The following is a 15,079-nucleotide window of genomic DNA, read 5'->3' on the forward strand; positions in this document are numbered from 1 at the left end:
TTTCCATACAGTGATTCCAAGCCCACCAGAAAAGCCAATGGCAATTGACAAAACAAAGAATTCAATCACTCTATCTTGGGAGCCACCAAAGGATTGTGGCAGAGGAAAAATCTTAGGCTACCTGCTTGAGTACCAGAAAGCTGGAGATGAAGAATGGATACAGGTTAATCAGACTCCTGAGTCCTGCCCAGACACAACATTCAAAATAGTCAACCTTGAAGATGGAATGTTGTACCGGTTTAGAGTAAAAGCAGTGAATGCAGCTGGGGAATCTGATCCTGCAAATGTTCCTGAGCCTATTCGGGCACAAGACAGATTTGGTTAGTCTGGGTATACAGTAAATAATTAAACATAATGAATTGTGTGAAATGTTACATATGCAGTAACATAAATTTTTCTTTGAACAGAGCCTCCAGAGCTTTTGCTAGAAATGGGAATGCCCCGTGAGCTTAAAGCCATGGCAGGAACTCACATAAAAATTGTTGCTGGAATCAAGGGTATGCCTTTTCCCAAGGTCACATGGAAGAAAAATGATATTGATGTACCTCCAAGAGCAGAAATTGAGACTTCTGGAGTAAGATCAGCACTTGAAATGCGCTACTGTAACCGAGGGGACTGTGGAGATTACACACTCAGTGTAGAAAACCCAGCTGGATCGAAGACAGCAACATGCACTGTGCTTGTTTTAGGTAAGCATGTCATTAATTACACAAAGGTAAAGCAAAATCCCAAAAACTATCCTTTTAATCCTGTTTATCTACAGTTATTTATACTTATTTATTCTTTCTCGTGTTGGTATCCAACATTGTAACATGAAATGAATCAGAAAAAAAAAGACTCCTCGGGATCTATTTGATAGAATTAATTTTAGATAAAATTATATTTCACCCCACAGTCCTAAATAATAAGAATATATAGTATCCTCATTTGTTGAACTCTTTTTGAATTCTGCTAGACAAACCTGGTCCAATTCAGAATCTGAGGGTATCTGATGTTAGAAGTGACTCAGCTCAACTCTCCTGGAAAGATCCAGAAGATAATGGTGGTGTACGCATCACCAACTTTGTTGTGGAGAAGAAGGATGTGGCTTCTGCACAATGGGTGCCAGTCTGTGCAACATCCAAAAAACGAAGCCTTATGGCCAAGCATTTGATGGAAGGGACATCATACATGTTCCGGGTGGCTGCCGAAAATCAGTTCGGCAGAAGTGAATATGTTGAGACAACTAAACCTGTGAAAGCAATGAACCCACTGTGTAAGTATGAACAGATAATTTGTGTTACCTAATAAGCTAAAGTGAACTGCAATTAAAAGAATAAACTTTTGTGTCCTTTAGTCCCACCTGGTCCACCAAAGGACCTGCATCATGTAGATGTTGACAAAACTGAGGTGTGGCTTGAGTGGAACTGGCCTGATCGCACAGGAGGAAGTGAGATCACCGGCTTCTTGGTTGAATATCAGGAGGAAGGAGAAAGAGACTGGATAGTCTTCAAGACTGTAAGCATTCCTGAATGCCATGTAACAGGGCTAGAAGAGGGAAAAACTTATAGATTCCGTGTGAAAGCAGAGAATGCCATTGGCCTTGGAAGACCTGACACAACAGTGCCAGTGCTCTGCCAAGAAAAACTTGGTAAATTTTTCCTCAGTTTCCTTATAACAATATTAATATTCATTTTACACTTCTAAAATAAATGATTTTTCTATTTGCAGTGCCACCCATTCTTGAGGTTGATGCAAAACTGATTGATGGGATAATTGTAAAGGCTGGAAGCACCATAAGGCTTCCCGCAATCATGAGAGGCATTCCAGTTCCAACTGCAAAATGGGCCATTGATGGTGAAGAAATTAAATGTGAAGGAAATACCAAGATTGACACAGACAACTTTTCAACTGTTCTGAGCATTGCTGAATGCACAAGAAATCACACTGGAAACTATATTCTCACAGTATCTAACCCTGCAGGAAGTAAGACTCTCTCTCTGAATGTCACAGTACTTGATGTTCCTGCTGCACCAATAGGACCAGTTAACATCCTTGAAGTAACTCCAGATTCCATGGTCATTGAATGGCGTCCTCCCAAAGATGATGGTGGAAGCCCTGTCATAAATTATGTTGTTGAAAAAAGGGAATCTAATAAGGAAACCTGGGGAGGTGTTAGCTCTGGCAGTACTGCAACACGACTTAAGATTTCTCGTTTACAGAGCGGTGTTGAATATGTTGTAAGAATCCGTGCAGAAAACAAGATGGGAATTGGTGCAGCTCTTGAAAGTGCACCAACCGTGGCAAAGCACCAGTTTGAGGCACCTGGCCATCCTGGAAAACCTGTTGTTTCAGATATTTCTGAAGATGCAGTTACTCTTGGTTGGACAATGCCACTGTATGATGGAGGCAGTCCTATTTTTGGCTACATTATTGAACGTAGACATAAAGGAGGCAAATGGATTCGAGTAAATAAGATTCCATGCAAAGACCTCAGATTCAGAGTGCTTGGGCTTTTTGAGGGTAATGAATACGAGTTTAGAGTATTTGCTGAAAATATTGCTGGCTTTAGTGGTCCCTCACCTATCTCAGACCCAGCCAAGCCCTGCAGGCCAATTACAGTTCCTGGACCTCCAGTCAATCCTAAAGTTAAAGATTATAGTTGCACTTATGCCGATTTAGTTTGGATAAAGCCTACAAGAGACGGGGGTAGCCCAATCTTGGGATATGTTGTTGAATGGCAGAAAGCTGGTGGTGAATGGGATAAAGTTAACAAAGATGATTTGATAAAACAGTGTGCATATAGAGTCAAGGGTCTAAATGAAGGCACAGAATATAGGTTTCGTATTCGAGCTGTCAACATGATTGGAGATGGTGAGACAAGAGAAATCCCAGAATCAGTTATTGCTCAAGACATTCTAATTCCCCCTGAGATTGAGATGGATGTCACATGTCGTACACATGTGATTGTACGTGTAGGTCACAACATAAATATTACGGGATATGTGAAGGCAAGGCCAGACCCTGAGATTTCCTGGACCAGAGGGGAGACCGTTTTGGAACGAGATAAACGTATTACTTTCACAAATAACTTCCCTGTAGTACATATGCGTATCAAGGAAGCAACCAGAGCAGATCATGGAAAGTATATTCTTAAGGCTGTCAATAATGGTGGAGAAGCTTCAGCTACCATTACTGTAACTGTATTGGACAGGCCTGGACCCTGCAGGAATCTTATATTGACATATGTGACAAAAAATTCTTGCATGGTGAACTGGGATGCTCCCGAGGACAATGGAGGCACTGAGATTACAAACTACATTGTTGAGTGTCGTGAGCCAAACAGCAGAACTTGGTCAATGATCTCTTCTGACTGCACCAACCGCAAAGTGAAGGCAAAACTCCTGGAGAATCATGAGTATTTGTTCCGTGTATCTGCAGAGAACAAGTGTGGTCCTGGTCAAGCAACAGAAACCAAAACACCTATCCTTGCAATAGATCCACTTCAGAAACCTAGTGAACCAGAAAATTTCCATGTAGCTGATGTTGGCAAGAACTATGTTTTCCTGAGATGGCGAAAACCAGATTATGATGGTGGCAGTCCAAACTTAGGCTATATTCTGGAAAAGAAAGCAAAGGATGCTGAAAATTGGGAAAGTTTACATGCTGGCATAATCAAAGATACATTCTTTATGGTAGACAAATGTGTTGAGAACCAAATATATCAGTTTAGAATTAAGGCAACAAATGATGGTGGAGAAAGCAACTGGGTGAAGACATCTGATGTTCTTGTCAAAGAAGTCATTCTGAAACCAGTTCTTGACCTCAAATTTGCTGGTACTATCGTGGTTAAAGCTGGTGAATCAGTCAGGCTTGAGGCAGCTCTCAGAGGAAAGCCACAACCTGAGGTAAAATGGGTGAAGGACAAGGCTACAGAATATAACCCAAGAATCACCATTGACACTGGAGCAGATTATTCAAAATTCCTCATGACAAAAACCAGACGGCCTGACACTGGAAAATATGTAATCACTGCCACAAACTCTGCTGGAAGTTTCACTGCATATGCAAATATAACTGTTTTGGACATACCCGGACCTGTCAGGGATGTCAGGGTCACTGGTGTCTCTGCAGACAAATGTAGAGTTGTGTGGGATCCTCCAGAGGATGATGGTGGTTGTGAAGTGGATAGCTATATTTTAGAAAAATGTGAAACCAGGAGAATGGTTTGGTCTACATATTCTGCTAATGTAGTTACTAACTACTGCAATGTGACTCATCTTGTGGAAGGTAATGAGTACGTCTTTAGGATCAGAGCAGAAAACAAGATGGGAACAGGTCCAGCAATGGAGAGCAAGCCTGTTATTGCCAAAACACAGTACAGCAGACCCGGTCCACCTGATCCACCAGAGGTCACCAAAATTGGCAAAGATGAGATGACTGTGATATGGGCTCCTCCTGAGAACGATGGTGGAAAATCCATTACTGGCTACATCCTGGAAAGAAAGGAGAAGCGTGCTGTACGATGGGTACCAGTTACAAAAAGCCCCATCTCTGAGAGACGCATGAAAGTAACCAACTTGATTCCTAACCATGAATATCAATATCGTGTTAAAGCTGAAAATGAGGTTGGATTGGGAGAGCCAAGCAAGCCTTCAAGACCACTTGCTGCTAAGGATCCAATTGGTATTTATATTTTTTATTTATATACTTTACTAGTGTAATAACATATGCAATTTTTTTCTAGAATATTTTATGATAATGGTCTAATATATATGAATTTATAACAATTTCAGAGCCTCCTGGTCCTCCTGGAGGTCTGAAGGTGGTGGACAGCACAAAGACTTCAGTTACACTTGGCTGGTCAAAGCCAGTGTATGACGGTGGTGCTCCAATCATCGGATATTTGGTTGAAATGAGAGAGAAGATTGAAATGGAAGGTGAACAAGAGCGAGATCCAGATGAAGGCTGGTCAAAGTGCAATACTAGTGGGCAGCTTGTTCTCACTGAATTTACAATGCTCAATTTGGATGAGAGAAAACAATATGAATTCCGTGTCTCTGCACAAAATCAAGTTGGAATGGGTCGCCCAGCAAAACTTAAAGATGCTGTGACACCAAAAGAGATTCATGGTAAGATACATTCTGATCTTACTCATGTTCATGCAAGATGAGACACTTATTTAATGTATATAACATGTACAGTATACCTTACTTATTTTTTTTTTCAATACAGAATTGCCAGAGATTGATCTGGATGCCAGTTTGAGAAAGGGATTTAGTGTAAGAGCAGGTTGTCCCATAAGACTATTTGCTACAATCAGAGGAAGGCCAGCACCTAAAGTGACCTGGAAACGCGTTGGTATTGACAATGTTGTCAGAAAAGGTCATGTGGACCATATTGATACAATGACCTTTCTTGTTATACCTGAGAGCACACGTGAAGACTCTGGAAAATACTCTTTGACAGTCTCAAATCCTTCAGGAGAGAAAGCTGTATTTGTTCGTGTTAAGGTCTTGGGTATGTAAAATAACACAGTTTTTAATAAGTGTAAAAGTAATTTTTATACAATTAGACTAATAAGCAAAGATTTATTAATAGACTAATAAATAAGATTACTAATTATACAATTAGGAGAGAAAGAGAAAAAATGCATGATAAATCATCGGATTTCTTTTCTTTATTACATTTATATTCTTCTTTCTTCATGACAGACAAAAATACATTAACCTATTGCTTTAAACAGATACTCCTGGACCAGTTGATGAATTGGAAGCAACTGATGTTACAAAGACAACTTGCCAACTCTCCTGGTCACCTCCAGAAAATGATGGTGGTTGTCCAATCCTTAACTACATTGTTGAAAAGCGGGAAGTAGATAGGAAGACATGGACAAATTGCACAAATGAGTTGAAAAAAACAAGCTTTAAAATCACAAACCTAACACCAGGAACTGAATACTACTTCAGAGTCATAGCAGTCAACAAGTATGGTATCGGAGTGCCAAAAGACTCGCCAAAATCATATTTGGCTGTAGATCCCATGAGTAAGTGACTATGCACTGCATACTTTACAATTGATATTGTTTCTGTTTATCTAATAATAAATGTAATTAATTGTTTCATTCATTTTTACTTAAAGGTGAACCTGATCCACCCAAAAAGATGGATATCTTAGAGATTTCAAAGAACAGTGCAACTCTTGGGTGGCTAAAACCACTGAGAGATGGAGGATCTAAGATTAATGGCTATATAGTTGATTACCAAGAGGCTGGTCAACCTGAGGACAAATGGACAACATACTCAGTTGTAAAAGACTTGAGCATTGTTGTTGTTGGTCTAAAAGAAAACACAAAATATAGATTCAGGGTTGCTGCAAGAAACTCTGTAGGATGCAGTCTGCCAAGAGAAGCTGAAGGCATTTTTGAAGTCAAAGAGACTCTGAGTATGTATTTTAAATTATTAGTAGTTAAATTTTTAGTATAACATATTTAATTGTTTAAAAAAAATTATATATAACTGTATATTTTTAACATTCTTGTTTCAGTGGGACCAAAGATTATCATGCCTGATATGGTCATGGCAAAGGCAGGAACAAAGCTTAAGGTTGAAGCACTTGTATCTGGAAAACCTATTCCAGTCACAACGTGGAAAAGAGGAAGTGATGACGTGGTTTCATCTGATCGTATTTCTGTGCAAAAAACATTGTCCTCATCCACATTAATGATTAAGGATGTTTCAAGGAAGGACAGTGGCTATTACAGTCTTACTGCTGAGAATAGCATTTCAAAGGTCAACCAAATCCTCAGAATTATCATCATGGGTAAGTTATAAGTAAAGAAGGACAGTGTATTCACAACAATATGCAGTACATTATAAAAGTCTTTGTTATATTATCTATTTTATTATTAACATATAAACATCATTCCTTTAGATATCCCTGGTCCCCCAGAGGGCCCCATGGAAATTCTTGAGGTGGATATTGATGCCTGCACCCTTGCATGGAACTCACCAACTGAAGATGGTGGCAGCAACATAACTAATTATGTTGTTGAAAAATGTGACGTGAGCAGAGGTGACTGGGTTCCTGCTGTAGCCTCTTGCACAAAGACCAGTTGCAGAGTTTCAAAACTTACTCCTGGCAAGGAATATGGTTTCAGAGTGCGTGCTGAAAATCGTTTTGGAATTTCAGAGCCAATCTACTCTGTAAAAATTATTGCCAGATATCCATTTGGTAAGTTTAACATAAGAAACTAAGAAACTGTTATGAAAGCTGTCTTTTAGTAAGCTTTCACCTATGTAATATTCAGTGTTACTATCAAAATCTGGTGTGTACCATGTTGCGAGGTCCATTTCAAGGAGATGTGTGCATGAGTCAACACTGATTCAGAAGGAAGTGAACTGTGTGCAATACATATTATAGGCTGTTGGCGGGCATTTGTTGACAGTTGTTATCACAATGTATGGAATAGACAAAGAACACAAACATTTGTTTAAATAAATTAAATTTATTTATTCATTTTAGAAAGAAAATGTACTCAGTATAAGATTATTATCATTAATAAATATCTTTCTGATTTTTATACATTTTTAACTTTTTTAAATGTGTTATTTCAGATCCACCCAGTGAACCAAGGAACTGCTGTGTCAATAAAATTCACAAAGACTTTGTTGTTTTGTCTTGGGAAAAACCAGTAAATGATGGTGGTAGTCCTATTATAGGATACTCGATAGAACGCAAAGAGAGAAACAGCCTTTTGTGGGTCAAGGCAAATGAGACACTTGTTCGTCAAACTGAATACTACTGCTCTGGCCTTATTGAGGGTCTGGAATACACATTCAGAGTATGTGCAGTGAATAAAGCAGGCCAAGGCAAACCAAGCAAAGCTACTGAGATAATTACAGCAAGGAACCCAGTTGGTATGTGATGGAGAAGATTTTTGTTAAAATATCCTACAGTATTAAGATGTTAAATCTAATGTAATTTTATTAACCACTCTCTCCAGATCCACCTGGTAAACCAGAGGTTCTTGACATAACAAAACATTCAGTTTCACTTGTTTGGAATCGTCCAAAACATGATGGTGGTAGCAAACTCATTGGCTATTATGTTGAGTATTTGAAGCTTCCAGGTGACAAATGGGTACGTGTAAATTCAAGTAGCCAAAATGTGCCAAAAGAGGACTACGTTGTCACTGGACTTGAAGAGGGAGCCCAATACAAGTTCAGAATTATTGCAAAGACAGCAATTAATATCAGCGAGCCTTCAGAAGAGTCTGATGTAATCACTGTCATTGCAGAGCATGGTAACTTTTTAATTACATACCACTGTAAAACTCTTTTGCTTTACCTATATAATTTATAGTTAATAATTAACAATAATTAATATTTAATAATAATTCTATAATTATTGTTAGTGTGAATTGAGTAAAATTAAATTACATCAGATACACATTATTGAGAATTATATAATTAAATCATGTATTTCTTTTTGTGCTTCATGTCAGTTCCACCCAGGGTTGAGATCAGTCTTGAAATGAAGAATCTAATCGTTGTCAAAGCAGGAGCAAATGTTTGCCTCTACGCTGAAGTTTATGGAAAACCATTACCAAAAGTTACATGGAAAAGAGATGGTGTGCCATTGTCAGTTGTTGAAGGCATGAAGATGTCTCAGAAGAGACACCTCTTCCTCTTGGAACTGTTCTCTGTAACGCGAAAGGAGACTGGAGAGTATACTATTGTTGCTGAGAACCCTAGTGGCACTAAGTCTGGCAACATTAAACTTAAAGTTCTGGGTAAGTTTCATAGTGTCATTATCTATGTAATAATGGTTCTACCAGTATTGTAGTCTGTTTACACCTTGCATTAACATGGATTTTGCTGCTTCGCATTACATTGGAACAACTTAGAACAATGGAACATCGAACTATTTAACTGAAGCAGACTATTTAAATCTCAAATGAGTTTGCTTTGTAGATTGTAGTTTACAAATGTCTATGGACACTCATGTACTAATATTCCCCATTTAATGAGCAACACAAACAAAATGAATTTAAAAAAATCCAAAAACTTGATCTGAAAGCTAATAATAAGTCAGTTAGTGACAACCTAGGGATTTGCAAAAGTGAAAAAAGTGAAGTTTTTTTATTCTTTACTTATCTATTTGATACTATAAGAAACTTTAAGTTAAAAAATATTATACATTTGTGAAATACATTAGGTGAGTTATGATCAAACACTGTTCTTTTGGGTAAATTGCTCATAATCATGGCACTCTGGATGGTGGCTTCTGACACAAAAGGGTCTGGAAATGATGTTAAACATTTAAATGGATTAAAAAAAAAGCATTTTTAACTGAATCTGGTGTTACATAATGCTATATATCATGCTATAAGTCAAGAAAACACTGCATTTTTTACAGGGCCATTTATCAAGATAATAGAAATGTAATACTTATGTTTGATAGATAGATAGATAGATAGATAGATAGATAGATAGATAGATAGATAGATAGATAGATAGATAGATGCATACATACATACATACATACATACAGACGACTTTATTCATCCCAGAGGAATATCGACCTATTAGAAAAGCACAGCGAATTTGACACTCAGTGGTTGAGGTGTTGAACTACTGATTGGAAGGATGTGAGCTCAAATCCCAGGTCCACCAAATTGCCACTGCTGGCCCCCTGAGCAAGGCTCTTAACCCTCAATTGCTTGGTTGTATAAAATGAGATCAAAAACACTGTGCAAGAGAATGATGTGGTAGTGCAGTGGGGTGTAAACATTGTAGATATAAGCAACAGACTTTCAATAAAAATCTCATTTTAATCTTGTTTTTACAGATAAACCAGGACCCCCAGCATCAGCAAAGGTCAGCCATGTCTTTGCCGACCGGGTCAAACTGCGATGGGAGCCACCTCTTTCAGATGGCGGGGCTGAAATAACCAACTACATTATTGATAAACATGAAACAAGCAGAGCTAACTGGGCTCAGGTTACTTCCAACATTAATGGCCAAATAACAAATTGCTCAGTGGAGAAACTCATTGAGGGTCATGAATATGAGTTTCGCATCAGTGCTGAAAATAAGTATGGTGTTGGTGACCCAATTTTCACCAACTCTGTGATTGCTAAGAATCCATATGGTAAGCATCATAAAATTAATTTTATCATAAATGATCGTAGGTCAAATATATAAACTATTCATTCATGTTCACAATTTTATCCCCAAACCAGATGTTCCTGGACCTTGTGACCCACCTATTATTACCAATATTACCAAGGACCACATGACTGTGAGCTGGAAGGCCCCTGCTGATGATGGCAAATCCCCTATCCTTGGATACATGGTGGAAAAACGTGAAATTCAGGAACTCAGCTGGTCTAAAATAAACAGAAAACCTGTCATTGATAGAACCATTAAAGCAGGCGGTCTCACTGAAGGTTCTGAGTATGAATTCAGAGTTATTGCTCTCAATAAGGCTGGTCTTGGCAAACCAAGTGATCCCACTCAAGCTGCTCTTGCAGTGGACCCACTATGTAAGTAAGGTTTCCTATTTGTATTCCAGTTATCATTTACTTATATTTGACACACTTTTATTTATATTCTTTTACTACAGATCCTCCAGGGCCACCTGCATTCCCCAAAATTGTTGATTCTACACATAGTTCAATCAGTCTATCATGGACCAAGCCTGCCTATGATGGTGGCTGTGAAATTTTGGGCTACCTGGTTGAGGTCAAGAGGTCAGATTCCGAGGACTGGTTAAAGTGCAATATGCCAAAAAATCTTCAGGACACAAAGTTCCTTGTCACTGGGCTCCTTGATAAAACAGAATATCAGTTCCGTGTGCTTGCTGTAAATAAGATTGGATTTAGTGAGCCAAGTGAAGTTCCTGGGACGCATATGGCACAAGACATATTGAGTATGCAAAATTGCTGCTTTTTTTTTTTAAAATACAACTTTATATGTTCTGTTTTTAAATGCTTGACTTTTTTTTCTATTTTTATTTTCCAATAGTTGTTCCTGAGGCAGACCTTGATGCAGATCTTAGGAAAGCACTTGTATTACGTGCTGGAGTCACACTGAGAATCTATGTGCCATTTAGAGGCCGTCCTGCACCAAAGGTGACATGGAGCAAGGTTAATGCCAACCTGAAAGAGAGGCAAGGTCTTATGATCAACACAACTGAATGGGATACATTCGTATACTGTGAAAATATCAACAGATATGATGCTGGCAAATATGTGCTGACCCTTGAAAACAGCAGTGGATCCAAGTCCTATACCATTGTTCTCAAAGTCTTAGGTATTATTCTCATTATGATTTTAAGATATTATCCTTAAAATAGCTTTATCACCAATGACCACTCAGCTATATAAATTGTAATATCCACTCCATATTATTTATTTGATCTTACTTAGATACCCCTGGACCACCACTCAACCTGACTGTAAAAGAAACATCAAGAAGTCATGCCTCCATCACTTGGGATCCTCCGCTTATTGATGGGGGAAGTCCAGTGAAGAGTTATGTTGTGGAAAAACGTTTGGCAGAACGGAAAGCATGGACCTGTGTTGCTTCTGAGTGTCCCAAAACATCCTTCAGAATTACTAACCTTGATGCCGGGAACGCCTACTGTTTCAGAGTCTCAGCTGAAAATGTTTATGGTATTGGAGAAGGCTGTGAGACAGCTGGACCAGTTAAAGCCTCAGGTTAGGGTTTCTATACTTTTGTACTCACTTTAGCTTTAATTATTAATATAATGGGGTTAAATAATATTATATAAATGTGTTATTATTAAATAAAATCCTAATAATGTTCTATTGCAGAGCAACCTGGACCAGTTACAGACTTCAAACCTGTACTGGTCACGAAGGATTCTTGCACTCTTTATTGGAAGAAGCCCATCAGTGATGGCGGAAGCCACATTGTTGCATATGCATTGGAAATCAATGAAGGCGAAGACAAATGGAAACAGCTCATGAAGGCCAAACAACTGCAATACACAGTAAAGGACCTACAAGAAGGCAAAGAATACTCTTTCAGAGTTAAGGCTTTTAATGAGTCTGCTGAAGGACCCATCACTGAACTCTCAGTGCTGGCTAAGGATCAAATTGGTATGTGTTTGATTAGAATAATTACATTAGAAAACACACAAATATTGTAAAATCTTTTTAAAGAACATTGTTGGAGTTGTCTAGTATATTTATATTTCCCGATTTACCCTTCAGTTCTCCCAGACTGTGACCTTAAGGGGTTGCCAGACTCTTGTTATTTGGCAAAGGAGGGAAGCACGGTTCGCCTCACAATCCCAATTTCTGGCATTCCCGCTCCAACAGTCACGTGGAAGAAAGGTGGTGTTATCTTGGGAGATAGTGGAAGAATCTCTGTTGAATCCACAGTAGCAAACACAACCTTGCTGATACGTGACTGTCAAAGAGGTGATGCAGAGAAGTACTGTCTCATTTTGAAAAACAGTGCAGGAACCAAGGAATCCACCATAGACTTCAAGGTAGTTGGGAAACCTGGAATTTGCACAGCACCCATCAAATTTGATGAAATTACAGCTGACGGAATCACATTGGAATGGGGTCCACCCAAAGATGATGGTGGATCAGAAGTTTCCAACTACATCTTAGAAAAGAGGCAATCCACAAATAACAAGTGGGTCACTGTTGCTTCAGCCATTCAGAAGAACACATTGAGAGTCACCAGACTCCATGAAGGAACAGAGTACCTATTCAGAGTATGTGCTGAAAACAAATATGGTGTTGGAGACTTCATAAGATCCGATCCGGTGGTGGCTAAACATCCATTCAGTGAGTTAATAATAAAAGAAGTTCAAGACTTTACAGATACACAAATTATAAAAATGTTCTCTAAAATAATAATGCCTCAAAATAATAATAGGAACTTAAATTATGTACAAATAAGAATCATGAAATCACGTGATATTTGAGTTACTGACTGACATCCTTTATGTGTCATTCAGCCTCCATTTTGCATCATTTTGCATCCATTTCTAGTTTGAAATTGCAACATTATATTAATTCAACTATATGTGTGTAATTATTAAACTGATGTATTGAAATACTTTAAATGGGTAGGTTGTAGGTAGGTGATCTGGAGTTATGTACAAATTATGTTACAGTTTTCTTTTGTTTTTTCTCAAAAGATGCACCAGGTGCTCCAGATGCACCACAGGTCTTGGCTATTCACCATGAGTATGCTATAGTGTCATGGGCAGATCCAAAGGATACTGGCGGCTCTGCTATTACAGGTTATTTTTCCTTCCGACAGTTTATTAATTTATTCATTGTGTGTGCTGTGACCATGCAAGAATATTTATCATGTTTTAAATTTTGATTTCAGGATATTATGTGGAATTCAAAGATAGGAACAGTTTATTATGGAAGAGAGCCAGCAAGACACCTCTGAGGGTGAAGGAGTGTAGAGTGACTGGTTTAATTGAGGGTCTCGAGTATGAATGCAGAGTTATGGCTATAAACATGGCGGGAGTAGGAAAACCAAGCAAACCAACAGAAGCATTTGTTGCCCTTGATCCAATTGGTATGTGTATAGTGTTTTTTTACACTTCCAATGAAATAACACAATTATTTGATTGTACCTCTAACATCCTATTGCTGTTCTTTAGATCCTCCTGGCAAGCCTGATGTAATCAACATTACAAGGAACAGTGTAACACTCATTTGGACTGAGCCTAAATATGATGGAGGTCACAGACTGACAGGCTATATTGTTGAAAAACTAGAGCATCCAGGAAAGGTCTGGATGAAGGCCAATCATGTCAATATCCAGACTTGTGCTTTTACAGTAACTGATTTGCAAGAAGGCTGCATGCATAATTTTAGAATTAGGGCAAAAAATGCAGCCGGTGCCATCAGTGCTCCCTCAGAACAAACTGAAACCCTTGTCTGCAAAGATGAATACGGTATGTTTTAAAAACTGAGTTTGATTTATAGAACTTGTATATTATTTATAGAATTTATAGAACATTTTTAAATACAAAATTATAATCAATATCTTACCTTTTTACAGAGCCACCAACTATTACAATTGACCCTGAAATGAAGGACGGTGTCACTGTCAGGGCTGGAGAAACAATTGTGATTTCTGCTTCAAGTATCCTTGGCAAACCTCCACCTACATCTGTATGGTCTAAGGGAGGAAGAGAAATAAAACCATCGGATGTTGTCCAGATTACAAGCACTGCCATATCTTCGACATTGTCAATTAAATATGCCTCAAGAAAGAACACTGGGGAGTATACAATTACTGCTAGCAACCCATTTGGCATTAAGGAAGAAAAAGTAAAAGTAAAAGTCTTGGATGTACCAGGTCCACCTGGTCCTATTGAGGTCAGCAGTGTCTCTGCTGAAAAATGCACACTGACATGGTTACCACCAGAAGAAGATGGAGGCTCTGCTATCAAATCATACATCATTGAAAAGAGAGAAACTAGTCGCCTACTTTGGACAAAGCTTGCTGAAAATGTCATGGATTGCCGTCATGTGGCCTGCAAGTTGATTAAAGGCAATGAATATATCTTCCGTGTATTAGCAGTCAATCAGTATGGTACAGGTGATGCTATTCAGTCTGGTCCAGTCAAAATGGTTGACAGCTTTGGTAAGTCTAACTACATATGTGAATGTATTAATTTTATTTCATGATGTACTGTGATATTACATGGATCACTTTATTTTTGTCAGGACCCCCTGGGCCACCCTCAAAACCAGAAATCGATAATATCACCAGAACTGCTGTAACTATTTCCTGGAAGAGACCAGTGGTGGATGGCGGATGTGATATTACAGGGTATAGTGTTGAGAGAAAGGAGAGAAGAGGTATGAGATGGGTTAGAGCTTCAAAGAAGACCATCTCAGATTTACGTTACAAAGTAACAGGCCTTGCAGAAGAGGTTGAGTATGAGTTCCGTGTAACTGCTGAGAACAAAGCTGGTTTTGGAGAACCCAGTGAGCCATCTCAAACAGTGCTGACAAAGGACATTGCATGTAAGTAAACAAAACATTTATAAAGTAATGTCCAGTAGTTTCAAATAAATCTCA

General features: G+C 38.5%; 1 protein-coding gene across 1 annotated transcript in view; it reads left to right on the forward strand.

Annotated features, from left to right (window-relative positions):
• Positions 1 to 15,079, forward strand: part of ttn.2 (titin, tandem duplicate 2) — a 170,644-nt gene that overhangs the window by 112,102 nt on the left and 43,463 nt on the right. Inside the window, exons 147-172 of the mRNA XM_060877043.1 lie at positions 12 to 320; positions 408 to 689; positions 956 to 1,255; positions 1,337 to 1,630; positions 1,711 to 4,665; positions 4,776 to 5,111; positions 5,215 to 5,499; positions 5,726 to 6,025; positions 6,121 to 6,423; positions 6,526 to 6,801; positions 6,913 to 7,212; positions 7,596 to 7,898; positions 7,985 to 8,284; positions 8,486 to 8,773; positions 9,832 to 10,134; positions 10,226 to 10,528; positions 10,609 to 10,914; positions 11,010 to 11,297; positions 11,414 to 11,704; positions 11,822 to 12,109; positions 12,224 to 12,811; positions 13,168 to 13,272; positions 13,365 to 13,562; positions 13,648 to 13,944; positions 14,052 to 14,639; positions 14,723 to 15,025. Of these exons, the coding sequence (XP_060733026.1) occupies positions 12 to 320; positions 408 to 689; positions 956 to 1,255; positions 1,337 to 1,630; positions 1,711 to 4,665; positions 4,776 to 5,111; positions 5,215 to 5,499; positions 5,726 to 6,025; positions 6,121 to 6,423; positions 6,526 to 6,801; positions 6,913 to 7,212; positions 7,596 to 7,898; positions 7,985 to 8,284; positions 8,486 to 8,773; positions 9,832 to 10,134; positions 10,226 to 10,528; positions 10,609 to 10,914; positions 11,010 to 11,297; positions 11,414 to 11,704; positions 11,822 to 12,109; positions 12,224 to 12,811; positions 13,168 to 13,272; positions 13,365 to 13,562; positions 13,648 to 13,944; positions 14,052 to 14,639; positions 14,723 to 15,025 (10,689 nt within the window). The remainder of the gene's footprint in view (positions 1 to 11; positions 321 to 407; positions 690 to 955; positions 1,256 to 1,336; positions 1,631 to 1,710; positions 4,666 to 4,775; positions 5,112 to 5,214; positions 5,500 to 5,725; positions 6,026 to 6,120; positions 6,424 to 6,525; positions 6,802 to 6,912; positions 7,213 to 7,595; positions 7,899 to 7,984; positions 8,285 to 8,485; positions 8,774 to 9,831; positions 10,135 to 10,225; positions 10,529 to 10,608; positions 10,915 to 11,009; positions 11,298 to 11,413; positions 11,705 to 11,821; positions 12,110 to 12,223; positions 12,812 to 13,167; positions 13,273 to 13,364; positions 13,563 to 13,647; positions 13,945 to 14,051; positions 14,640 to 14,722; positions 15,026 to 15,079) is intronic.

Source organism: Tachysurus vachellii, chromosome 8, assembly GCF_030014155.1.
Source record: "Tachysurus vachellii isolate PV-2020 chromosome 8, HZAU_Pvac_v1, whole genome shotgun sequence".
In the NCBI taxonomy this organism is placed as follows: domain Eukaryota; kingdom Metazoa; phylum Chordata; class Actinopteri; order Siluriformes; family Bagridae; genus Tachysurus; species Tachysurus vachellii.